Below are 26,632 nucleotides of genomic sequence, written 5' to 3' on the forward strand. Positions count from 1 at the left end.
GAAGGTTTTGTGCATGATTCTGGTGATGGGCTTTGTGTCTGTCATTTTAAAACGGCCCCAGCTAAGCATGGGAAGGCTTATCATATTTGAGGGTTGACCAACAGGAAGTGAATTTTTTGGCCATAACTCCTGAAACCATCAACTAAGGTTCAGAAGGCTTAGGTTATATGTAAGTAGAGAGAGCTTCCACACTTAGAAAGCCACACATCTTTGAATACACACTTATTTGACACTTTAAAGTTTACAGAGTGTTTACCTCAGCAACCATGGTACTTAGTACAGGTAGAATATAATTTTCCCCATTTTACAAATAAGAAAACTGAGACCCAAAGCAGTTAAATGATTTGCCCAGGGTAGCAAAGTGTCAGAACTGGGCCTTACTGGAGTCTCTTGACTCAAAGACCAATGCTCTTCACTACTGTATGTGACACCAAATTTATAAGTAAATGCCCTTTTCTGTTCGTTTCATTTCCCACTATTACAGGTATGAGATGTACATTAGGGAGACCCAGAAGAAGAAGGGACTCTTTCATGGGATGCTATCACCAGAGATGAACCATGAGGAGTTGGCTGAGATGATGAAGACATCTGTGCTATACCATAATGGTGAGGGGGGGGGAAAGATTTGGGGATCAATAAACCTGATTCTAGGATAGTGCTTTCACCATGCCCCATTAGGGAACAGTAAGGGGACTAGAGCTGACTCCATGCTAATTTTTATTTAAATATTGTATTAAAAACTTAACATTGTCAGTGCAATCAACTAAACTTTTTGGTAAGTCTTTACATTTAAATAAACCATCTTCAGCACTTAAAGTATTATAAGTAGTGTTTCAGGTTTTTGAAGCCCTGGTCCCAATTCTTCCCCCATTCGTTTTCTTAATTTTTCTCCTTTATGGTCCTAGTTAGTGTGTACTTCATAATATTGGTTCAGCTCTTTTTGTTTTATTTCATAAAGGTCTCTTTCCAGATTGCTTTGTATTTCCCTAATTTATTCCTCTTCATTATAGTATTCCCTTTTATAAATACAGAATGGTTTATTTAGCTATTCCTTTTATCTTTACCTATTCAGGTTGTTTTGCAATCCCATCTTCATTTCTAGGGTATCTATCTGAACATGATGACTTTGTGTTTTAGGACCTCTGGTGGCCTTGAACAAACCACCGGGACTAGCAGTGACAGGTATGGTGAGGGGAAGGAGTGGTATGGGTCAGAAGGACTGTGGGAGGGAATCGGAATTAGGATTAAGGCAGTCATGTAAGTGGGGAGAAGGTAGGTTAAAGAATATGGTATCTAGATATTTGGTATATAAAGCCTCATTCCTTTTCTCCTTGTGTCTCCAGGAAAACCAGGAGAACTTACATTGCTCTCAGTCCTTCCAGAAGTAGGCCAGCACCTAGGACTTAGTCAGGAGCTCCATGTTGTCCGAGCTCCGGGAAAGTAAGTTACTGACAATGTTAAACCAGAAATCAAAGGTGCAGGTCAGGTTGAGAGCTAAAGTGAGAACTGGATTTGCTGAAAACAGTATGTCAGAAGGCTTAAGTCCAGCAAGATTTGGGACTGTAGACTTCCCTACAAGGGGTGGAGATTAATTTAGGATGGTAGGAAAAAGCCCTACAGTGGGAAACCTAGGCTCCAATCCTGGTTCTGCCACTTAACTATTTGTATGATCTTGGGCAACTGACAATTTGTGGCTTCACTTTCCTCATTTCTAAAATGAACCCTAAGGTCCATTTTGAGTTCTATAGTGGAAAGATCACTGGACTTTCAGTCAAGAGACTGGGTTCAGATCTTGGCTTTGGCATATACTGTGTGACCCTACTGACAGCTTCATCATTGTACAGTGGTAATGATAATACTGCCTACTTCAGTGGGCAGTTGTGAGAAAAGGGTATTATAAATCTTAAAGTACTTTGGATAAATGAATTATGACAATTATAATATGACTTCTCTTTTTTTTTCCTCTCTCTCCACCAGGGAGAGCTCAGGGCTTGTCCTCCTCTCCAGCTGTCCCCAGATAACAAAAACCTTCCAGAAGTTCTTCATCCACTCTAGAAGAGCTCAGAAACCCACAGTGACCTACTGGTGAGAGGCAGCCACTGGCTCCTAGTGGTATTCCGTGGCTGCCCCTTTCAACGATAACTGCTCCAGAGTGACTGCTCTGTGAGTTCTCCTACCTCTGCTTTCTCCTCAGGGCTGTAACTACTGGGGTTCCTGCTACTGCCAAAGGTGAAATTCGAGTTGCCCTGAAGCTGGATAAAGTTAAGGGAATAGACCTGGTGAGTGAAGTGTGAACACTAATATCTTGCTCCATGGAATAAAGGGGAGGATGAATTCATATAAATTTGGTAAAGGAGGTTTGATGAGTTTCTGTGTGGCTGATGGACAAGTGTGAGTTTTTATCAGTCTCACTTATCAGAAGCTATGGTTTGGGTTGGGTATCAGCTGAAAGCATCTGGCACTCCTGTGGCCTTCACTTTGTTGTTTGGGGAGGGGGCTAGGATTGTCAGGGCACAGAGTTTGAAGTGGTTTTTCTTTTCTGGGGGACTGGTGACAGGTAGTCCCAGTGAAGGCCCCATCTCGACAGACCTTAAAGGAGGGTGTCAAGAAAACCCTGACCCACTTTTCTGTTGAGGACTCCACATCTGACTGTGCTCTGGTAAAGCTGCAGCCACTGACAGGTAGGAGTCAGGGCCATCCTCTGGGGTTTCTGAAACTTTGTTCCAAGCGGGGCAGGAGGTGGGCTGGGCTTACTACTGAGAGCTAGCCTTGGGATCTTCCTAGCAATTCAGTGTTTGGCTGGGGAGACACAACAGCCATCAGAAGGCAGAGTAGGACATCAGGGCTAAAGCCTGGCTCAGGAAAGCAGCTGGGGAATTCTTGGTGTGATTGTTCTTGCCTCTAGCATTTCCTAGCCAACTTCTGGTGCACATGGTACTTCAGTTGTGTCCTGTGCTTGGGGATCATGTGTACTCTGCTCGAGTTGGCAGTATCCTGGGAGAAAACTTCCTGTTGCCAGTGGAGACCACAGTGCCTCAGACACAGGTACCTGGGTTTTCTTTTCCTGCCCATCAGGGTTACTTTTTTTGTTCAGGGCCCAGTAGCAGGGTAGTACCTTTTGTCATTGGTGATGCAATGTGCTACAACAGAAAGCTGACCTGATTAGGTGGTAGGAGACCTGCGCTCTCTAGTCCTGGGTTTGACATGAATTTGTTAGTTGGCTTTGAATGTGTGAAATAAATTCTTTGACTCATCTAAGATGAAGGATTTAGACTAGATTTTTAAATTGCCTTTCAGCTCTAATATTCTGATGATGTCTTGATAAAAAGGCCTTTGGACTCGGGGTGAGAGCTGTAATTCACCTTATCCCCTTCTGAGCTTTCACTTTCAATGAGAGCAACGGTTTGGATGTTCTTAACTGTTAAATCCATGCCCTCAGTCTTAATTCTTTTCTACCCTATAGGTCCTGAATGAGCTGTTCCTTCGTCGCCTCCAAATAACTTCAAAGGAGGTGGCCCTTCTACCCCTCCACCTCCACCTGCAACAAATCCTTCTTCCCCAAACCTCAGTGGCCCCCGGAGTGCTCATAGCTCCCTTACCCCCTTTCTTCTCACAAACCCTATGCAACTTAGGGCTCCAAATGTCAGACCAGCCCAAGAAGAAGTAGCACAGACAACATTCAAGATGGCTCTAAGTTTATAAAATGGGGAAAATCAGACAGATGTTTACTGCCTTTGTCCTAGTGGTCAGGGTTGGGGAAGATGGCCTTTTTTCTTGTCTGGGAAATGTGTCCAGTCCCTCCTCCATCCTGACCTTTTTGGCATAAAAAAGGAAACTGGGAAGGCTCTTCCCATGAGGACTCTTGATAAGGCAAGCTAAAGGGAAGCTTAAGGCAAGCTAACTTCCTCCTGAGTGGTAGTTTGCTTTTAGAACATTCAAAGACTGATGGTTCCATTTGGTGACTCCCTTATTCTAGAGGAAGGTGACTCTTCTCACTTATATGTTCTGGAGTTAGAGTCCACACATCAGGAAATTTTCCTAATTTGCAGCTTGAATTTCCCCTTGCCTATTACAAGCCATCCCTGTCCCCCATTTCTGTCCCTCCTCTGTTACACAGTGACCATGCCCCTGAACTGCCTTCTGCTTCCTGGGCTTGACATCCACAGAAGTGTTCCTTTATTATGATTCCTGATTAGATTTTCCCCCATCCCTCTACCCATATACTTTTCAGCCAGCCAGGCCTAGAAGTGTGTCTAACCCCTGTCCCAATTGCCCCAACAGTAAACATGACAAAAGCAAGATTTATCTCAACCCTATTTATTTTTTGGCCCAGGAAAATTTCTTTGGCCAGGACTTAAGTTTTGGTGGGGGGAATATGAAACGTGGCCAAGAATGTCCCAATTCATGGAGTTCTTTCCTGGTCCTTCCAGACTGGTGATGGATGGAAGCCAGGTGCCAGTGGGAGTCATGAACTTGGGCATTCTTTATGAGAGCCTTCAGCAAAATTTGGTCTGTTACCAAGCTTGCGTTTCGAGTTGCTAAAGGTGGCAGGAAGCTGCATCTCATCTTCGAGCAAAGGCGGCCCATAGGCGTTTCATTTTTCTGTGATTTGGGTGGATGGAGTTCTGAGTGATCTAAAACTGCCATTTGAGGCTATGGGAAAAAGCTGATGGGGATTTCTCAGGGAGGGATGAGGGGTTAGTAAGGGATAGTTTTTCTCCTTCCTCCCATCTCTTTGAATACAGCTTTGGGGTGAAACCAAAGCACACATATAACTTGCCTTTTATACTCCTTTGGGCTCAATCACAGCCAAGGCTCTGAACTGGGGACACCTTGCTGGGGCCAAGGGGCTTGGTCCAAGCAGGGGTCAGCTCCCATTGGCTCAGCCTAGACCATGAGAAACCCTTTTCCATCCCTCCTCCCTCCCCAAACGCTCCCAGTTTTCAGCACAAATCAGCCCCCTCCCAGGCCCCTCAGGGTTTGGGGCCCACCTTGGCCTGCTTCCCACAATTGGGAACAGGCTCTTTATGAGCCGGGAACATAAGCAAGGCCCTGCCTGTGGCACTGAGGCTCTTGCAGGGAAGGGGTGTTTTTTGGAGCTGCAGTCTGAGAAGGAAAGCACGAGGTTTGAGCACTCGATCTGTCAGCACAGGCTTTGAGAGGGTGCAGGGTAATCCCTCAGGCTCTGCGGAAGTGAAGGAGAAGCAGGAGAATTAGAAGCATTGGGATCCAGTTTTGTTTTCAGAGATGGGCTAGTGTCCTCTTCCCCAGCCTGGACATGTTAAGTTGTGAGAAAGAGCAGAGGAAGCCCCATAGGACAGCCCCAAACACTCTTCCCCTAGCAGGATTTGCTTTGAAACCTAATTGTATGTGGACCGATTCTCTCTTTCCTCCAAGCCCTCCTAGAGTGATATAACAGATGCATTCCCCACCCATGTTTCTGAAACCCACTTTGGAGTCCTGGGGGTGATCTAAACCCAAGAAATAATGTGACCTTAGGCAAATCACATCCCCATTCTGGGCCTTAGTTTCCTCATCTGTAAATGAAAGGGTTGGACTAGGTGACATGAGATTTAAGGTCCCTTCTAACTTAACATCTAGTAAGTCTAAATAGGCCAGCCTGTGTTCCCTGCAAAGAACCTGAGGGGATGACTCCTGTGCTTTCATCTAGACTACTCATTTGGTACTTATCATATGCTATTATCGTGTTATCTTTTCATACTTTCTTGAGTGTTAGTATTTGCTCTCCCTCCGGAGGGCAGGGGTTGTAAACATACCAGAACTTATGCATCCAAATGAATGTTGTTCCCTTCAAAGTAGTCACTTAGGAGGCTACACATTTATTCCAATGAGACGCCATTACTCAGCACTGTGCGAACTCCTCTTGGGAAAGTGCATTCAGAGTCTGGTAGATTCTTTTGAATGTCCTCAAAGTTGGTAAATCTTCATCCTTTGAGGAAGGGTTTGATTTCTGGAAACAGCCAAGAGCCTTTTGGAGCCAAGTCTGGTGAAGAAGGTGGGTGATCAAGCTAGGCAATAGCATTTCTGGTTAAAAATGAGCTGTGACTATAAAGTAAAGAGACTGATTTCCTTATGTGGCTCATACCCTGGCTCTGAAGGCAATTCCCAAAGAAGAATTCTCAGATAATCTGAGTAATGGCAGCTTTGTTGGAATATTATGTATAACCTCCCAAAGTGATTTCACTGAAGTGAGGGGTAGGAAACTACTTTTTGAATGTCTATGTCCTGGTATGTTTGTCAGTAATTCACATGGAGCTCTACAGGCATCATCTTATTGGATCTTCACCACGATCCTCTGAGATGGGTAAGACATTCTATTCCCATTTTACAGGTGAGAAGACAGGCTCAAAGAGGCTCTGAGACTTGCCCAGGGTCTGACTGCGTGTCAGTCACAGAGCCAGGACTTGCACCTTAGGTCATTGGTCTCCAAGTCCTATGCTCTTTGCATTCTCCTGCCTTTGTTTACAAACCAGTCTCATTACATTACAGTCACACTTTATACCCACAGGATTTCTTGTGAAGACCCCAACCTCTAGCCATAGAGAGCAAGAGGAAGTTAGCTAAAGGCCCAAAGCATAATGCTGCCCTACCTAGAGACACAGGATTCTTCAGCAGCAGCTGAGGTTTGTTCATGGGGTGAAGCTGCCTTCCCCGATTGGCAGTGGGTGCTGGTGACACACTGAAGAGGTGGCTTATCCTGGGATTGTGGATGTGCCATTTCTGGAAGCTGGCCTGGAGAGTTTCTGTGGATTGTCTGGTGTTGACTCTCTTTCCCGTGCTTATGGAATCTGTTTTCTCAATGGGCGCCAGGTTCTTCCTGCCTCCTAAAGCTTTCCCATGACGGTGGGAATACACTGATGACTTGGGAGCAACAGGCATGGAATTCTTAACGTCCTCAGGCACAGAATCCTCAGCCTCCCCAGGCACAGAATCCTCAGCCTCCCCAGGCACAGAATCCTCGGCCTCTCCAGGCACAGAATCCTTGGCCTCACCAGGCACAGACTGTTTAGCCTCCTCCAACATGGACTCTTTAGTCTCCTCAGGCATGGAATCTTTAGCCTTCTCAGGCACAGACTCTTTAGCCTCCCCAGGCACAGACTCTTTAGCCTCCCCAGGCACAGACTCTTTAGCCTCTTCAGGGATGGACTCCTTAGGCACAGCCTCTTTAGTCTCCTTAGGCATTGAATCCTTAGGCTCCCTATGGTGTCGACGACGTGTCAGTGGACAGGGTGGTGCCCTTCGGCTATGGACAGTCAGAGGCTTCTTCACAGGGGAGCCTTCAACCATCAGTCGGATACCCACATAGTGGGGCACCTCCACAGCTGCCTAGAGGGCAAAAGTATTAGTGGGATAGACCGGTCAAGCACCAAGAAACTTCCTCAATCTCTCTCCCCACAATGCAGAAATAACCATGATGAGGCTAGTGAATGAAATTCTTTCCTGGGGAGATTAACGGTTAATTTGTAGGGCTCTAGGTTTCATCAGGATGAAAAATGGGAGAGAAAAATAGTATAGCCCTGTTAGAAGGGGATCCTATTCTCTGGAGAATACACACACACACACACACACACACACACACACACTATACAAAGGACTACACAAAGGAAAGAGTTGTGCCTAGGGAGCTGGGAATCAACCAGCTGTTGAGTGAGAGGCCAGATGGTTTACGAACAGATAAGACAGGCTTCAGGTCTACTCACTGGTCCCTGAACATCTTGTGCTTTTAGGCCTTAGTACTGCACATTCTCCTTACTGAGAGTGCTTCCTCCCTCCCCTGCCCCCTAAAGTCATGCCCTTCCTCTGAAACCCAGTTCAGACCCTGTTTTATCTGGGAGGACTTTGGTGCCTAACTTAGCTTTTTTTTTTTTTGCCCTTGTTCTATAAAAGCCTTTGGTGCAGGACTAGAATCTAATATCTAGAAGGATTGAGCTGCATCAATGCTTTTTTCCCCAGAAGGCAAAAAAAATAGGATTAAAAATTATATTTCAAAGTAAAGTAATATCCACCTGTTATTGTTTGTATTTTAAATGTTTTTGCACAGATAAAAGAGTAAAATTATTTTAAAAAGATTTTTTGCATCAATTGACACACCTGGTCCTTCTAGTGTTAATATCTTTGCTCATCTTTTAGCAACTGTCGGGTACTCCCTTTTATTTATTTATTTATTTTTAAGCGTGTGCATGTTTCATTTCCTCAGCTAATCATTAGAGGACAGAAGTGATCATACTTTCCTGTATCCTCATTCCACATCTTCCCCATTGTGCCTAGGACCATGTCTTGCACACAAGAGATTGACTGGGGCATCAGGGATTTGAAAGGCTCCTTTTAAAAGAAGGTACCATGGATCAGATGGTACTTTCCCCTCAGGAGACCCAAGGAAGGGAAGGTTAGATGGCCCCAGGACCCCAAGCATCTCACCTGCTTGTAAATAAGCTCAAAAGCACCAGTGTCACAGTTTCGGTCTTGTCGACGGTCTATGACTACTCGCAATGTGTCAGCCAGTACCCCGGCACAGAGTCGTGTGGTGACGGCCGTGGAAGGTGCCATAGTTGGGCTGGCATTGATCTCTATCAGCCAGGGATGGAAATCTTCCCCAAACACGAAGTCAGCCCCATATAGCTCAAAGCTGCCCTTGCGGGATTGCACGGTGTCCTGAGAAGTCTGCAGTACATGGATGACTGCAGCCTTCATGCCTGGAACCATGACATTTTCCCAAGCCTCAGGTGCCCCTACCTCCTGCAGGTGAGCCTGGAACTTCTGGCTGCACCACATGTTGTCGGGGGGCAGCAGGGGGTGGCGAGTGTTCGAATTCTCCAAGTGCTTCTGGATTGAGTTGTTGCAAAGGTGCACAGAACTAAATGAGGAGGAGAGGAAGCTAAGGGCCTCTCCTACCTCCTCTCCCCTGCCATCTCTGTGAGGGGAGGGGGAGAAGATAGAAAACAGACCCCGATTCTGACCTGTTTCTCTAGGTTCTGGTTGCTTCTGCCTAGAGTTGCCACAGTGACCAGCCCTGGGTCATCTCTCCCCCTAAGAACTCAAGTTCACCTCTGGGCAGATCTTAGGCTATTTCAATGTTTTGGTGCTTTAAACTAAAATGTCAGCATGTCAAACCCTTTCTCAGGTTCTGCTCTCTAGGTGCCAGTCCAGGGCAAGCTGTTGCTTACAGAGAAAATAATCTTGGAAGAATATCTCTAAAGGGACCTGGTACCAACTGAAACTCAAGGATTTGGGGCAAAACCTGGACAATTTCCTAAAAAGGATACAATGCTAGAACAAAGACAAGAAACGTGTGTGAGACTTCCCAAAAACTAGCTATGCAAACTTAGGCAAATTACTTGACTTCGGTCTCCTCTTCTGCAGAATGAGGCTATTGGACTAGATGGTCTCCAAATTCTTCAAGGTTTTAATATTCTGTAGTTCTAAGTTGATAACTACATTAGATTCCAGGTCATTCCTATCTTAGCTCTTAGTAATAATAATTCACATTTATATTCAAGGTTTACAAAGGAGTTCTTCACAACAGCCCTGTGAGGTGGGTAGTACAATTAATAGCATTTTTATGGATAAGGATAAACTGAGGCTGAAAGGTTACATGACTGACTTGCCCAGAGTCACACAACTAGTAAATGTTTGAGTCAGAACAGGGACGAAGGTTCCCTCTGAAACCAAGTTGTGAATTCTGTCTGCTGTCATGTCACCTCTCCACTCAAGCTAACCCTAGAAAGAAGTCCCTTCATTGATCTCACAGCTCTAAATTGTTTATCCACCCTGCCCTTTCCCCCTTTCCTGCCAAATCTAGGAGGTGAAACAAGTGGTCAAGGGGAGGCAGGGGACACTGTGGGCTCAATCTCCTTGGGCCCAAACTTGTCCATCACCCAGTTTTACCTGTCCAGGTTCCTCAGGGAGAAGGGCTGGGTGGAAAAGCGGATGTAACTGTCCCGGTAGAACCAGACAGTGAGGGGGTTCCAGTCAGTCACTAGGAACCACTGCCTCAGGTCGAACTTGGTGCCAAAGATGAGTAAGGGTCGCTCAATATACTTCTGTACCACCCACTTGCCATCTTTTACAATCATGGGGTCACGATCCACCAGCTTTAACATTTCTTCTAGGTGGTCCATGCACATAATGCCTGGGTAAGAGAGGATATGGGAAGGAACAGAACTCAGATCCTGAGAATCCTACAGCAGAAAGCAGTAGGGAACCTTGCCTGAAGGGCACTAACTCCTCTGAGGTTTGGCTATAAGGTTTTATTCAGTCATTTCAGTTGTGTCTGACTCTCTGTGATCCCATTTGGGGGTTTTTTGTGGGGAGAGGCAAAGATACAAAAGTGGTTTGCCATTTCCTTCTCCAGCCCATTTTACAGATGAGAAACTGAAGCAAACAGGGTTAAATAACTTGCCCAGGGTCACATGGTTAGTATCTGAGGCTGGATTTGAACTCAGGTTTTCCTGACTCCAGGCCCAGTGTTCTAACCACTGTGCCACATAGCTGCCCTAGCCATGAGGTAATGAGCCTAATTTGTTTCCAGTTAACTTTTGTGGGTTTTTTTCCAAACATCATTTCCCAGAGTATATCCTAGCCCCATTAAATTTTACTTTGAAATAAATAATAATATGAACAAAACCGTATCTACAAAGTGACCATGTATGATAGTATATATGATATTTTCTATCTCTGGTTTTGCACCTCAAAAGGAGAGGTATGTTCTTTGCAATTAAACTTAGTATAGAAGCATGTTAATGTTGTGTCACATTTTTGTAGCCAGTGGGTACATTTTTCTCTTGGTTCTACTGACTTTGCCCTGTATTAGTTCATACACATCTCCCGTGTTCCTTTGAATTCTTCATATTTGTAATTCCTTAAAGAGAAATAAAATTCCATTGTTCAGTCAGTCCCCACTTGGGTAGCACTAGCTTTGTTTTGTTTTTTTGCTTCAGCAAAGTATGAACCTAGTTTTTATTGATTTTTGAGGGGTTTCTTTCATTGTACTTTCCCAATCTTTCCTGTCCCCAGAACACCATCCCTTTTTAAAGAAAAAAAAATAATAAGGGGGGGAGGGGAAGCACTTCTCCAAAATCAATTCCAAATCAACCAAGTCTGACACTATGCAGTGTTCTGCACACCTAGCCTCCTCTCCCTCAGAAAAGGAGGACAGCTGAGCCTAATTCTGGGATAAAAGCCGTCTGAATGGATGCACTCAAGCGTGATGAGGTGCCCCTGCCATCTCCAGTGCCACTTCATCCTCTCAAACAGTGGATTAAGGATTGTTGCCATTCCAAATGATTCCACTTTGAAGGTGATAAGGCATTTTTGAATGCGCCATTTCTGGTACATCTGAAATTGAGTCACCCCTTGTTTGCCAAAGATGTATCTTACACACTGGACTAATTCCACCACTACAAGTGATGTTCTCAGTGCATGCTGATCCCATGCCCTTTTTGTACCACCCAGTGAGCAAAGATGACCCCACTGATTTAGATGTGTAGAAACAGAGATATAAGAGCTCACATTTGCTAAGTGCTTTACAGAATTCCAAAATGTTTTCCTTATAACAAGCCTGTGAGGTAAGTAACACAAATATGATGATTCCCATCTTATGGATAAAGATGTGGCGCAGTGACTTGCCTATGAACGCTGAAGCTGGTAAGCTATTATATCTAGTAATAGTTCAGCTGGCCCATCTTCCTTGTTTTACAGAGGAGACAGATGCAGAGAACTGATTTGCCTAAGGCTAAGGTCACACTGTATGGTGAGCCCAAGACTGGGGGCCTCACTTCAAGTCTTGTGTGGCTTCTAATACATCATACTGAGGTCACTCATCTCTTCCAGTAGAAAGACAATATGATTCTTTGAGGTTCTACAGACTGGAGAACTGGGGGGGACAGCAGGAGTGAATGAGTAACATATCTTTATGCACTATGACTCTGTTCTAAAAATTAAAGGCAATTACCATCCTATTTATTTCTTTATGTGAACCAAAATTTCAAGGATATTTCTTTACTCTTCTGCATCACTGATTCTGAGATCATGCTCAGGGAAGGACATGGGGTCTTTCTCGCTCTCCCTAATCCTGCAAACCAATACCCTCCCATCTCCTAGTTTTGCCTTACCTCGACCTCTGGACTTGGCTCCAGGCTTCACAATCCAGATATTTCTGTCTCCTTCCATGTCAATTTGAGGCACCACTGCCCGTAGCTGTTGAAGGATGTCTTCACAACGCTGGATCTGAGAGTCCACCTTCTTTAGCTCTGCCCCCTCACTGTGGGGAAATGGGGAGGTGCTCAGAATGGAGCTGGAGAGCAGTCCCTTTGTCCTTTCATCTACTTGCATGACCCTGTAGGAACCTAGGAAGACCTTTCACTCCCAGATATCTCACTACTCCCACACACGTGGAGACCACCATGCAGCTCCTAAAATCATATCCCCCCCACCCAATTCATTTAAAGGAGCTCCTAAAATTCCAGCTGCCCCTAGGGAAATCTTCCAAACCAACAGGGGGAAAGGCCAAGTCCTTTCTTGTCTGAATAGGATATGAGCTCTATTTCTTAACTCCTCTTCATCTCCCTCCCCACCTTATATCCTATTCAAAAGTGCATGTGTACTTGCTCATTATTTACAAGTCAGCTTTCTGTGTGCTCTAACCTACCATACTTATTACATTTTTTCTAACTCCTTTTGCAATTGTTTTCTGTCCCATACAGTTAAGACCTCATTATAGATTATTATGTTCTAGAGATATAGACAGGTTAGTACTATGTATGCTCTGTCTCTTCTCATTATTTTTCTTCTGTGTTCTCCTTGAAGCACTTCTAATCTTTTCAAAGAACACATCTCTCTGATAATTAAAGAGGCAAGAAAAGTGTTCCTCCAGCCATTTTCTTTCCCTCTCCAGGAGAGAGACTAACCCACATTTTGTGCATAAATAACTATTACTTGGCACTGAGAGAAACACAAACATAGAATGTTCTTGGCAGGTCCCTGAAAAATTCACCTTGGCCTTCATATCTGCTGGAAGCAAGATCTACAATCTTCTGTCATTCTTGTTAGCTACTCTCAATGGAAAACTACCTGTTTGTTCCACCTTTGTGCCTTCCTTGGGGCCTATTGAGCTAGGCTTTATTTATAGCAGGCTAGTATTTTTTCTTTCCTCCTTTCCTTCCTTCCTTTCTTCTTCCAATAAATATTTACCTTTTAAAAATTCAGGCCTTTTGCTCTTTTCTTTTACATCACAGTTATTTCCTAGTACACATACTCCCTTCCCCAATGAACACTTCCTTGTAACAAAACAAAACAGTTAAGGCTAAGTGATCAACAAAGCACCTAGATCAGACAAGTCTCTCTCCATGCCCTCTCTTAGTGATCTCATCAGCTCCACTGAGTTCAATTATATCTTGATGCAGATGATCCCCAGATCTACATATCCAGCTCTAATCTCGCTGATAAATTCCAGTTCCACAGTGCCAGCTGTCTACTAATTATCTTCACTTAGATGACCCACAGGCATCTCAAAATCTGCATGTCCAAAATGGAATTTATTCTCTTTTCTCCTTTCATCTGCCCCACTCCAAACTTCCCTATTTCTCTTGAAGGTATCACCATCTTTCCCAACACCCACATTCACAGACTTGGAGTCATCTCTACTTTTCACTTTCACTCATTCTCCAAATCCAAACAATTGCCCAGTCTTGAAGGCTCCAATGCCATAACATATCTTGCAGCCATCCCCTTCTCTTTAATCATATGATTACTCCCTTAATTCAGGCTCTCGTGACCTCACCTGGGACAGTACAGGCAAAAGGAAGGGAACATTTATTGAGCACCTACTATGTGCTAGAAACCGTGCTAAGCACTGAACAGATATTATCTCCGTGCAATGGACTTTTAATTGGTGTCCTTGCTTTCAATCTCTCCCCCTCCCATCCATCCTCCAAAGAGCTGCCAGTTAATCCTAAAGCTTAGATCTCCCTTTTATTCTTTTGGTGGCTCTCTATATGCATTAATAAGTATTTAATAAGCACCTACAACGTTCCAAGCACTGTGGATACAATGACAAAAGTGAAATCATTTCTGTTCTCAAGAAGCTCACAGATTTTTTGTATCCACACATACAAAAGAGATACAAGTTAAATTGAAGGTAATTTCAAGGGGAGGGGATAACGGCTTGAAGAATCAAGAAAGGTCTTTCGTGTGAGATGATGTTTGAACTGAGCCTGGAAGGGGTCTTAAGGGGTAGGGGTGAAGAGGGAGCATATTCCAGGTATTGGGGGGGGGGGGGCAGGTACAGCCCACGCAAGGAAGTGTCCATATGAGGAAGAATAAGAAAACCCATTTGGCAGGACCACGGAGTGTACGGACCGAAATGGCATGTAATAGGGGTAGCCAGGTAGCACCGCGAGTAAGAGCACCGGCTCCAGTGTTGAGAAGACCTGGAGATCGAATCCCGGGCTCAGACACTTAGCACCCACCCAGAAACACCTGGCCGTGTAACCTTGAGCAAGTTACTTAACCCCAATTGCTTAGGGGCAGCCAGGTGGCTCAGCGAGTAAGAGCACCGGCTCCAGTGTCGGGACGACCTGGAGATCGAATCCCGGGCTCAGATACTCAGCACCACACCTAGAAATAATAACTGGCCGTGTAACCTTGAGCAAGTTACTTAACCCCAATTGCTTTAAAAAAAAAAAAAAAGAAATGGCATGTAAAAAACCTAGAAAGGTAGGCTGAAGGCATGTTGTGAAGGGCTTGAAATTCCAGAGACTTTATTTGATGCTGAAGGTAATAGGGAGCCACTGGAGGTGATATGTCCAGACCTGCACTTTAGGAATGTCACCTTGGCCACTATGTGTAGGAGGATAGGTCACAGAGACAGGAGGCAAGCAGAACAGCTGGGAGGCTAATGCAGTATACCAGGGAAGAGATGATAAAAAGCCTCAACCTCCTCTCTTCAGCATTTCTAGTCCCATAGGATAGGGCTTCCATCTCTCCTTTCTATATATTTTCCCTCTTGTGTATGCTCTGGCCAGAATGACTTGTTTTCTGTTCCTTGTAGAGGACACTCTGCTTCACTCCAGGTCTTGGCTTAGGCTAGCCTCTCACTCCTAGAATATGCTCTTTCTTCCCCTTGGCCTCTTAGAATAGCTCAGGTCATGTGCCACTTCCTCCAAGAAGCCTTTCTGGATTCAGTTCTCATCTTCCCCTGATCCTCTACCGCTTTTGTACTTATTTTGTATATATCTTGTATTTATTTATGCACATGTTCTATGTACCAGTAGGATATGAGCCCCCAAGGACTATCTTGACTATATATTTGTATATATAGAGATATATTTGTATCTCTGGGGCCTAGCACAGTGTCTGTTACACAAAAGGCACTCGATAAATGCTTGTCGATTGCTAATCAAGCCATCTGAGAGGAGGGATTGCCTTTTCTCCAGAGATCCCTCAACTGCCTGGGACAAATAATAACTTGCTCCCAAAGCCTTTGCCTCTTCTCCATTAAGGAGGGGTGGGGCTGGTTAGGTCACATCACCTGAGTTCAAAACCTTCTTCTGCTACTCACTGTGTAACCCAGGGCTAGCTGTTACACTTTGCTGAGCCTCCATTTCCTCATATAAAATGAAGATGTCAAATCTTAAAGTCACCTGAGCAGAAGTCAGTGACTAACTCGACAGTTTCCACATCTTTGTCTTTCCTCTTTCCTCATATTCAACTTCTGGAGTGCTCTTTCCTCTACACAACTTATACATATTTATTGATTCACTGAGCATGAGAGTTCATTTCTATCAGCACCTTGCCTACTTATGAAAGGACTTCAAACTGGATTATAGATTTTAAAATACAATTACTCCAAATTACTAAAAATAAGATAAATGCAAAGAAAAAAGTAAGGTTTTACTAATAGCTAGCAAATTGGCAAAGATGAAAAAATATGGGAAAAGATGAAAAGAGATGAAAGGGCTATAGAAAGACAGAAATGCCAATTCATTGTCGAAGAGAGCTGTGGACAGGTTCAACCATTTGAGAAAACAATTTGAAATTATACTTTTTAAAAAATGACTAAGATATCTGCAGCCTTTTACCCAGGGATTCCATTGCCAGCGATATACCCCAAGGAGGTCCAAGGCAGGGGGCGAAAAGGTCCTATATACTATAAAATATGTATAGTTACACTTTTTAAAGTAGCAAAGACCTGGAAACAAAGTAGATGTCCATCAGCTGGGGAATTGTAGTATATGAATGGAATAGAATATATAATTTTGTGTTAAGAAAAGATGAATATGAAGAATTTGAGAAGCATGGCAAAGCTCATGTGCGCAGATACAAAAGGAAGTAAACGGTACCAGGAAAAGTGTATATATATATATATATGTATATATACATATATACACATACACATATAGCTAGACAGACAGACAATAATGTAAGAGGCAGCCTGATTTAGTGGATATGGCACTTAGACTTGGAGTAAAGAGGATCTGTATTCAAAACCTGCCTCAGACACTTATTAACTGTTTGACCCTGGGCAAGTCACTTAGCTTGGGCTTCAGTTTCCTCATCTATAAAACGAGGTTGAAATTGATAGACTCTAAGATCCCTCAGCTCTACAATCCTATGTCAATGAAAAGAACAACAAAAAGAGACTGATTGCTATATAATTATAATGATCAGGCTTGGCCTCAGAGAAAGGAAAAATATAATTTATTTCCTCCTTTCTTTGCAATGTCAGGCAAACTATTATGGACAGACCAAACTGGGCTTCTTCCTGTTGTCTACACTCAGCTCTGTACCTTTGTAGTGGCCATCCTCTAAGCCTCTCCACCTCTGCCTCCTAAAATCCCTTGCCTCTTTCACTACTCAACTGAAGCATTAAGCCTTTCCTGATTCCCCCAGCTGCTAGGGCCCACGCTCCCTAACTTGTTTTTTACCATCGCATTTTTATTTTATATTTGTCTTATATAGCTTTTCCCTCGTAATAACTTGTATATGTGTATATTGTCTCCTTCAGTAGAACGTAAGCTCCTTGAGGTTAGGAACTGTCTTTTGCCTTGTTTTTTCTTGTATCTCCAGTGCTTAGCCTAGTGCCTGGCACAGAATAGGTGCTTAATAAATGCTTGGTGACTGACTTAACAGTACATATACTGTCTGATTGCATTGAAGCCTTCTCCCTTGTTCTTTTTAAATTATTTATTGCAGACAATGGCTCACTAGATAGGGGAGGGGCAGCACTATAGCCAGAAGTGATGGTGATATAAAAACATGAGATAACAATTTTTTTTTAATTTGAGGATTAAAAAGGAAACAGACTATTTGAAACACGTTCTTTGGACTATGGAAAAGCAAAAAGAGAGGATATTTTCAGAAGCTCACATTCAGCAAATGACAAAACTTATATAAGATACCTGACTCTACCTGTAGATTTTCTGTTGTTCAGGAAAAAAAGCTGGCTTGCATAGTAATTTTCATTTGCTGAGCGAAGAAAGCATACAAACTGATGGTTTGTTAGCTGTCTGCATTGCTTTGATATTTTATTTACTCATTCAAAACTCCCAGCACCACCACTCTAAATCAGAGCCAAATTGCAAGTTGCCTCTAGGTTCTTTACCTCCAATCCAGCCTGCACAATGCCAATGGAATAAGCTTCCTAAAGCATGACTTTGATTTGTCATTCCTGTGCTAAAGCAAACACCAACCAACCCTTATACAGTTCCTGCAGCCTACAAAGTAAAATTCAAACATCTCATTTGGGCATTCCCGACATCCTATGATCTGAGGCAAACCAACGTCATTGTCCATGGTACTGCTGCATCTCCTTCTGCCAGAATGGTTTTTTGTCTTACTTATTTCCTGCCTCTGTACTTTGGATCATACAGTCCCCAAAAGTTCTTCTTCCCTTCCTGTATCCTTTCTCACCCAAATCCTAGACTTTCAAAGTTCAGCTCAGGATCCACTTTTTTCCATGAAAGTTTCTACATCCATATTAGTCCACAGGTTTCTCTCTCTCTCCCCTGCACTGATTCCACAGGATTTATTACTTATGCACTTGTTTGCGATTATTTGCTACTAAGTACTTGTTAATTATATATATTTTTTCTTTATCTGTCACATCTCCTCTTCTCCTGTATGGTAGGCTTGAGGGAAGGGTTAACATCATTGTGTCTTTTTCATATTCCTCAGTGCCTGGCACATATATAATTGATTGCCCAATCTTGGCATTTGATTAATCCAAAAGAGATATTCCATATGGTTGCTGAGAAGTCTGAATCAGAAAGGTGAGACTTCCCATAGGCCTTGATGAATACATAATATTTACATAGTTGATAGAAGAGGGACATTCCAGACAGAAAGAACAACATGAGCCTAACCAAGGACTCCAAAAGTGATGGGCAAGTGCCCAAACCACTCATTGCTCTAGGTGAGTCTCAAAGCCTTCAGATTACAGAGAAGGTGCCAATATTTAATGGAAGTAAGTGAGAGTTTCCTAAAACAGGAAATCCAGTCTAGGCCCCACCCCTATGCCTATGTACCCGCTGAATACTTCCTCTCTCTCCTGCCTGAAGTCAGTAGACTGTAATCTCTCCAAGGGCAGAGTGTATATCCCCTTTTCATCTTTGTATGTAACCCCATCACCTTACAGATAATAGGTATTTAATATTTCTTGAGTGATTTCAGTATATTTAAGATAGTAAGAAGGCCAATCTAGTGGAAATTTTATGTAGGGGAGAAGAAGATATGATTGGGGAGACAGAGTAGAGCCAGACTGTATACGGCCTTAAATGCTGAGTCAAAGAGTTTTGACTTGACCCTACAGATCCCTGGGAATTATTAGAGGATCTTGGACATTAGGAGGCATGATAAAAGGGTTTAATAATAATTAGCCTGGTGGTGGTGCATATTCAGGATAGATTAGAAAGGAAGGAGTGGGGCAAGTATATAAGCAATATATGCATTGCATATCTATGTACAGGCAGCACCAGGCCCTATGGTATGAGACCCTAGAGAACAGAGAATAACATTTTCAACAGCTGCCCAGTGAAAGGCCCCAATCAACTACCGATACTTTCAGCTTTTGGATATTGTTTTTGAGACATTTCTAGAACCATACTATTAGATATTAGTGTCCTGGAGATATGGAGAGTGAGCACAGCAGAGTCAGGTACAGTTCCAGGCTGAATATGGGACAAAGGTTACTCAGCTCACCTAATGGCGTGACTTCTGTCTAGGTTCTGCAACAGGCCAACAACACAATTACTGGGACACACAAACTACTTGTACTTTTGACTATTTCTTCTTGAAGATACAAATACATGAATGCAGAAAAGGGAAAACGCCCTGGAATACCCAGCCACCTTGCCTGTGCAAGGTACAGATCACTGCTCTCTAGTGTCTTCACTTCCCCACACATAGTTCTCTCTGTAAGGCACAGTGTATTGGTTAATTTGAATATAATGTGTTGTTTCCAGGGTTTCTTTAATAGTATCCTTGAATGCAGGCCCAGAATTGGTGAAAACCGTGCCCCATGATGTGGATGTCTTTGGGTCCACCTGTGCTCCTCATGTCCCAACACCCCATTTTCTGTGCTAATACATACTTACTGGATCACTTGGTAGTAGCGCTGGAGGAATAATGCCCAATTAGCCTGGGTCAGGTACACTGGGGGCTCCATGGTCTTGTCAATATCCTCATGGGCCAAACTGCTGAGGTGACCCTCACAGGCCTGTAGGGCATCCTCAATCAGCTTTGATGATACCTGCTTGATTTCTGGCTTTTTATCCTGCCTGCCCCCTGGAGAGCCTGGGGGTGATTCTGGAGGAGAAGGCAGGATACAGCAGGAAGGACTGGTCCTTATGCCCACCTTCTGCCCTACATACACACACAGGAGAAGAAAGAAGGGAAATTCTCCCATATGGAGGGGAAAGTTGAGGTACAAGACAAGATTTCTGGGAGCCTAATTGTTCCCTATTCTCTCTGATCTCAAAAGTTGTTTATTTTCCTGAATCCCTGGCTGGCAAGACCCCTTAAATTTCAGGTCAGGAAGAAAATCACAAGACTTTGGAGTAGGGGTCTTGTGGAGAGCGCCCCCTCCCAAAGTTTACTATGCAATTTTGTATTCCTTAGTACTTAGTGTACAAGGGATTGTGGATCACCTGCAATTTCTTGCTTATGGTATTTCTATTAATGCAGGTGTGTCCTTGCATTCTCAATGACAAGACAAAGAGCATGGCATCTGCTAAATCTGTAACCCTAGCAGAGCCTGACACAGGGCTAGGTCCATAGAGGGTGCTGACTCAATGTTGGATAATTGAACGAATGATGGTGAAGGGATGAGTGAATGGGTGACCCATGGTACTTACCTGCCAGGCTGTCTTCCAACAAAGTTGGGGGTGATTTTGTCTGGTCATTCTCTTCTGAATAGGGATCCCACGACTTCACCACCAGCTTGAGAACGTTTCGTGCAGCTGTCAGCCAGAAGTCCTCTGCTCCCAAGAGGAGTTGGGAGGGATGGGGGATACCCTCTTTAGCATCAGCCCATGGAAGAGGGATTGGGGGGAGGGACAAAAACGAGCAACCTCTATTCCCACAGCAAACTAAATATTGCCAGAATTTGGTTTACTTACAGAGTCTAAGCTGGGTTTGGTACAACTGTTGGACTTGGAACCCCAGATAAATGTTAAAGTCAACCTAGGCCTGGCATCTAGTATGGACCTATTGTAGACTGGGAAACCAGCTCAAGTCCTATCCCTCTATCGGATTTAGAGCCTACACTACACCTAGCACCAAATGCACATCTTGAACCTACTTGGTGCAGTTCTAATACATAATGTTAATTTCAGAGCCCATTTTAAACCTGGAAGCCAATGTAGTCTTACCCAGTATGGATCTAGAACTCAACCTAATCCTGACACCTCAAGTGGATCTAAAACCCAGTCTAGACCTGGGCCTAGTATGGATCTAAGACAGACCCTAGTCTGTACTAGACCGTCTTCATGCATATGGGTTGGTCCAGTCAGTTCATAATTGTGAGCATCTTGGGAAAGGTAAGATCAGGAAAGGAACAAGGCCTAGTAGACAGGGTCATAGAAGGAAATCTGGCAGGTTGAGGGTCTTCTAAACTGTGACTACACAAAACAGAGAGTTCCTAGCCTCAAACAGGGGCGATTCCCTAGTCTTAAGGAGGGAAGAGCATGAGCTGGGGAAGAGGGCATCATCCTACCCATGAAGGCCTGTTTCTCATCCTCAGCTCCCAGGCGGTAGCAGCGTGGGAAGAAGGAGTCTGCATTGGCCTCATCAAACCAGGGCAGGTTCCGGAGGTTGAGGCACAGACCAACCTAGGAAGTCAGCCAGGGTAGGGAGCAGGGTGGAACTTCTCCTGAGCTTACCAAATTGACTTAGGGGGTTCACCCATATTTTCTATATATTTCCAAGGAAGGGAAAGACCAGTAGTGAGCCAAATATTTAAAGACTACTCAGGGGACTGGCAGCACCCCAGGGATGTGTCAATATTGCTATGAAGAGGGTATCCCACCCACAGGCACTCCATTACAGTAAGGATGGTCTGTCTTTTCTGCCCCAAATTTGCTCATTGCAGCCCTCCATTGCCTTTGGTTATGCCAGTCCCCATGCCTGGAATGCCACCATCTAAATTCTCACCATTCTTCAAGGGTCAGTACCAACCCTGCCTTCTTCCTGATCTTTCTACCCTCTTCAATATTCTCCTTTGAACTCTGACAATTCCATATTGTGGTCTATACCACACAATTTAGGACTGAACCATCATTTATCTTGTATTGATAATTGCTTCCTGTGTCTATATTCTTTTCTCCCTGTCTCCTTATGGGTAGACACTACATCTTACACTTCTTTTTAAGTGACTAGGGCAGGGCTAGGCATGTGGTATTAGTGCAAGAATCATACTTTTTGATGGACTGATTGGCAGGAAGAGGGGTCTTGCACTTTCCTATGTGTACCCAGAGTGGAAGAAGTGCTGAGTAAGTCTGGTCTGGACTGCTCACTGAAGAATGGTGTACCCCCCCTGCCCACATCTAAGGGATCCCACCTTGGTGGTGAAGGAGCCGGCCCGAGCATAATGATTTATCATTTGCTCTTTGCAGAGGAAGCGGCAGTCAATCACATCCCTCCGGGTGGTCCAGATGAAATAGGGTACCTCATTTCGAACCATTCGGGACTAGGACAGAAGGGAGAGGATGAAAAGTAGAAAGATGAACAAGGTTGTTTCCCTCCCTCCACCATGGGCCCTAAGCTGAGCAGCCCACCCATTTATCAGTCCCTTAAAATATCCTAGAAGGATTGCCTGGGAGAGTTGACCCTCTGATCCCAGAACTGAAAAGGAAAGGGGGGGCCCTCTCCCCATTACCATAAGGTCATGAGTGTCATCTATATCTTCAGGGTCTGGCAGGAGACTTTCATCATCATCTTCTTCATCCTCTATGAGACAAAGCCCCCAAATAGGTGAGGCTCTGCCCTGTTCCACCTAACCCCCTCCTTTCAGAGCCCCTACTCATCAAAAAAACAAAAAACAACCCAACTACAATGGGACCCTTTGTACAAGAATTGAAGCAGGCATTCAGTGGGTGGCCTGTAGCATAAGGTCGTGGTCCTACTGGTTCCTAGCTATGAGATCCTTCCCCGGGGATTCCATCACCACCACAAAGTCAGTAGGATTGTCCCTTTCACAAAACCCTCACCCTCAAGCTCTTCTTCTGTGACATCTTTGTCTTTCAGGGTCACTCTGGATATTCATTTTAACCTTTCACCCACAGAAACAAGTCAGGGGCTAAGAGGGGAGTAGGGTTGCTGGTTAGACTTCTCATCTCCACCCCCCACCCCAGCTCTAGCCTCAGACTCACACCCTTCTCAGGACTGGCTCAAATCCCTCCCAAACCAAGGTTATTCAGTCAGATGGGAAGAAGGAATATGAAGAGCTACTCATTATTACCTTCATCACAATCCTCAGGGATATCATTATCTCCAGACCCAAAACTTTCAAAATCCCTAGGGGGAGGTATTGGTGGAGCTGTTGTTAAATGGGGAATCTTCTTCTCCACCCAGCCCCGTCGGCGCAGGATCCCTCGGATCACGGGGTAGCGGCCCTGGATCATGAAGACTTTCTTCTGCTATGGGGTGATGGAAGGCAAGGAAGAAGGAGGCTGAGGAAGTGGATAGAATGCCAGTACTCCGAGGCCTTATTCCACCTCGGTTTCCCCCTGACTCTGATAGGTCTCCCTGTTCCCATTTCTTTCCCACCTCTGACCTTGATGGCTCTCTGCACCACGATCTTGGCATTCTTAAGCCGGTCAATGTTGAGTGGGGCCCCAGGGAACCCTTTCCAGACAGACACCGGAGCTTGGGGGCCTACAGTGAGACAGCCAGACATATCCTGGAAGCTCTTCTGCCAAGCTCTCCTCCCAAGCCCTGTTCTGTAGTCTAATCCTTTATCCCAACCCTTAGGAATCCAGGTCTTTACCTCTTCTGATTACCTATTCCTGTATTTCCATCCTCCCATTACTAATCTCCTTCCCAGAATATAGCCTGCTTCTTATTTTTCTGTCCCCTCTCTTATTTCTTCCATCTCCTATTCCCCATCCTTCAGTCTTCTGTCCTACTCCCATCTTCTACCATGTGTCCCCCGGCCCCTATGCTGTGCTCCTTTCCCTATCCATGCCCCCTGATTGATCCCTTCTCTCCATTCCTTGTTTCCATCCATACACCAACTGGTCTCTCTTTAACTCCTTTGCCCTAACAACCCACATCTCTTATCCTAACCCTTACCCAAACCACTGACTCCATGCTCATACTTCCTGTTTGCTTCCCTCCATCCTCCGCCTCTATCTTATTTGTATCTTTTAAGATCCATGGCACTAATCATCCATACACCTCTTAGTTCCTTTCCTGAATCCCCTATCTTCATCTATATAAATGATTCCCTCCTCCATCTCCTTCCCTCCAAACAGTCCCCATTCATATAGCTCCTAAAGCTTTCCTTGCTCTTGATTCTCATCCATACAACTGACTCTATCCCTCCAATCTCCTTTTCCCCAATCAGTCCTGAGCTATCTCTCTCCTGGTCCCCTCCATCCACTCCTTTTCCCTATCCCATCTTTTTCTTTATCCCCTGGATCCTTCTCGGAATCCTCTGTCCTCATACTTAGAATTAATTACTCCCTCTCTTTCCTCTCTCCAATCTCTGAATGCTTCTATCTCCCTCTTGATCTCCTCCCATCCACCTAGAGCCCCGAGTTCTACATAATTTTTTGTACTCCCAGTTACTGCCCCATTCATACACCACCTGGTCGTCTCCATTTCTCAGTCTACAATTCACCCCCATCTATCATATCTCCTGTTCCCTTGTATCCATCTACTGACTCATTCCTCCCCATCTGTTTCTCTACATCTCCTGTCCTCTTCCTTGCATTCCCTCCATATGCATATATAACACGTTCCCTCTCTCTTATCTCCGATCTTCTATTCCCTCTCCCCATCCAGCTACCTCCTGATACCCTGCCACTTTCCTACCTGTTCCCTCCTCCTCTCTCCTCCCCCCTTCTATTTCTAGGTCTTTTGCCTCCCTCCCTTCCCTGCCCCTATCCATCCATTTCCCCTGAATCTGTTGTTCCCCTGCTCCCACCCATGCATACACCTTCCACCCCCACCCCTTTCCTTGGCAGGTGGGAGGAGGGGGGGGGGATTGAGAGGAACGAGGCAGGGATGGGAGAGGTATGACAGGAATAGAGTGAAGGGGCTCACGTCGGACTTCACCTTCCAACCGCGGTTTGTTCAGGGTCGGCGGGCGCCTCGGGCTCTGTGGGAGGCCCGGGGGCACCAGGCTGTTCTCATGACGAGGCAGGGGCATAACCTGGACCTTAATCTCGCCGTCCGCGGGCGCCGGAGGCCCCTGGTTCTGGCTCCCAGCCCCTCTCCCCTCAGCAGACAGCTCGGGGGACTCACCCTGGCTGCCTGCGTGCGGCTGCACCTCCGCAGCCCCAGCGCCCGCGGCCGCCTTATCGGAGGCTGAGGGAGCCTGTGGAAAGTCGGTGGCGGCTCTGCGCCCAGAGGCCCCGGACCCCGAGGCAGATCGGGGCCCCGCATTTGGGGCGCTCGTAGCCTGGCGGCCCAGGCTCCCGGGGCCCCATGGCGTCGACTCGGTTCCAGGCCAATGCAGAGCCTGGAGGCGGGGCGAGGTGGACCGCAGCAGCCGGTTTCGGCCCCAGTAGGAGTTAGAGCGCCATGGCCTGGGGAGGCCCACCCGCGGCTCGAGGGCGTCGGGGGGCTGGGGCTTTACTGCGTTGAAGCCTGGCCTCGGCCAGACCGGCTCTTTGTATAGCTGGTCGCCGCTGCATGCGGTCTGGGTCTGCTCTGCATACCAGGGAGGATCTCCCTTGTATACCGCCCCGTGCTCCCCACCCCCCAAGAGAACAGTAGCCCCAAGGCCCTGCATAAAACAAGCGAAGTCCCTCGCCCCTCCTCAGACGCAGGCTCCCCTCCGCGTGAGGGGCGAGGTGGGGGAGGGTTCGTCCGGCCGTCTCTGAGGGCCCGGGCAGCTTCGGTCCCACGCGTGACCCCGCCCTCTGTTTAGCGTTGTTAAGGAAACCATCCCCGGGGCACAATAAAGGGGGGGGGAGGGGGAGTGTCACCTAGGCGGAGAGGTTCGGATTCCGGCTTTGCCTCCATGGGCATTCGTCTCGCTCCTAGCGGACGTTTGCCCCAAGTGGCAGCTGGTTGTAGCAACCTTCTTCCGAAATGCACGAGGGAGAGGATGCCTCGCTACCAGGCTGCGTTTCCTCCCGGATGAACCCCTTTATCCCTTTAGCAGAGTGTGAAGGGAAGGCCGATTAGACCAAAATTCTCAATCTTAGAACCCAAAGGGATAGAAGTGGATGAAGTTCCAGCTGCTGCTGCGGATTGGTTTTCATCCAAGGTGCCCACAGGTTGGAGAAATGTTCCAAAATCGGGTTCGTGCAACCCCCTCCTTGAGCTGTGAGGGAAGCCTTGGGCCCAGGGATGCTGAAGCTCCCGAAGCTCCCCCCCACAGCACCACACCCCGCACCCCCATCGCTGCCCTCTGTTCACACACACAGCGAAGACTTCATGCAGCCCCTCAGAGGGCAGGAAAAGATTTTAATTCGGTGTGAGGTCACCAGATTAAGAAAAGTCACATGGAGTGCAAGAGCTGAAGAATCAAGGACAGGTGAAGGGGTGGGTGCACTGATTGGCAGAGGCGACTATTAGGGAAGGATTCACCACCTCTAGCATGGGCAGCAAAGGACCCCTAGGAGGTGGGTCTACAATCCAGAAGGATGGAGCAAGTGCCTCTGTTCCAGGCTCCAGCTAATGAGGGCTCCTAGGCACAACTGGGGGCTGTCTCACCACACTTTACCCCTACCTCAAGCCATCTTAAGACAGCAGTCCCTCAAGCAGATCTCAGAAAGCAAAGAGCAGCCCCTGTGGCCTCTGATGGGACCAAAGAGGCCCTGGGGAGAAAGGGAAAGAAAGAAGTGTAGCCCAAACCTCTCTTCCCAGCACATTTGGGGGGAGGAGGGGAGGGAAAGGAAGGCCACAGTCACCTTTTGGCTCCAGGCCCGCCCAGACCCACAGTGAC

The 26,632-nt window shown here is 45.7% G+C and overlaps 2 protein-coding genes across 4 annotated transcripts in view; one reads left to right on the forward strand and one right to left on the reverse strand.

Annotated features, from left to right (window-relative positions):
• Nucleotides 1-8,088, forward strand: part of RPUSD3 (RNA pseudouridine synthase D3) — a 320,316-nt gene extending 312,228 nt beyond the window's left edge. For 2 of the 3 annotated variants that reach the window (XM_069083986.1, XM_069083987.1), the window contains 8 exons: nt 485-606; nt 1,138-1,182; nt 1,344-1,440; nt 1,978-2,085; nt 2,195-2,279; nt 2,558-2,681; nt 2,906-3,045; nt 3,464-4,299. In XM_069083986.1, the coding sequence (XP_068940087.1) occupies nt 485-606; nt 1,138-1,182; nt 1,344-1,440; nt 1,978-2,085; nt 2,195-2,279; nt 2,558-2,681; nt 2,906-3,045; nt 3,464-3,667 (925 nt within the window). In that variant the 3' untranslated portion in view covers nt 3,668-4,299. Of the gene's footprint in view, nt 1-484; nt 607-1,137; nt 1,183-1,343; nt 1,441-1,977; nt 2,086-2,194; nt 2,280-2,557; nt 2,682-2,905; nt 3,046-3,463; nt 4,300-6,529 lie in introns of those variants that run through there. The other variant, XM_069083988.1, reaches the window with a different exon arrangement.
• On the reverse strand, nt 4,302-25,806 carry TTLL3 (tubulin tyrosine ligase like 3). Its single transcript, XM_069083991.1, has 15 exons — nt 24,793-25,806; nt 23,288-23,388; nt 22,973-23,150; nt 22,391-22,461; nt 22,073-22,201; nt 21,230-21,344; nt 20,370-20,492; nt 19,611-19,878; nt 12,132-12,280; nt 9,907-10,150; nt 8,440-8,875; nt 6,997-7,347; nt 6,612-6,906; nt 4,992-5,185; nt 4,302-4,653 (listed from the first exon to the last, which is right to left on the reverse strand). The coding sequence occupies exons 1-15, from the start codon at nt 25,469-25,471 to the stop codon at nt 4,318-4,320; spliced, it is 3,669 nt and encodes a 1,222-aa protein (XP_068940092.1). The 5' UTR covers nt 25,472-25,806; the 3' UTR covers nt 4,302-4,317.
• Between the last annotated feature and the right edge of the window lie 826 nt (nt 25,807-26,632).

This window comes from Petaurus breviceps, unplaced genomic scaffold (assembly GCF_028583685.1).
Source record: "Petaurus breviceps papuanus isolate PSGF00001 unplaced genomic scaffold, PetGlider_PUasm1.0 174, whole genome shotgun sequence".
Lineage (NCBI taxonomy): Eukaryota > Metazoa > Chordata > Mammalia > Diprotodontia > Petauridae > Petaurus > Petaurus breviceps.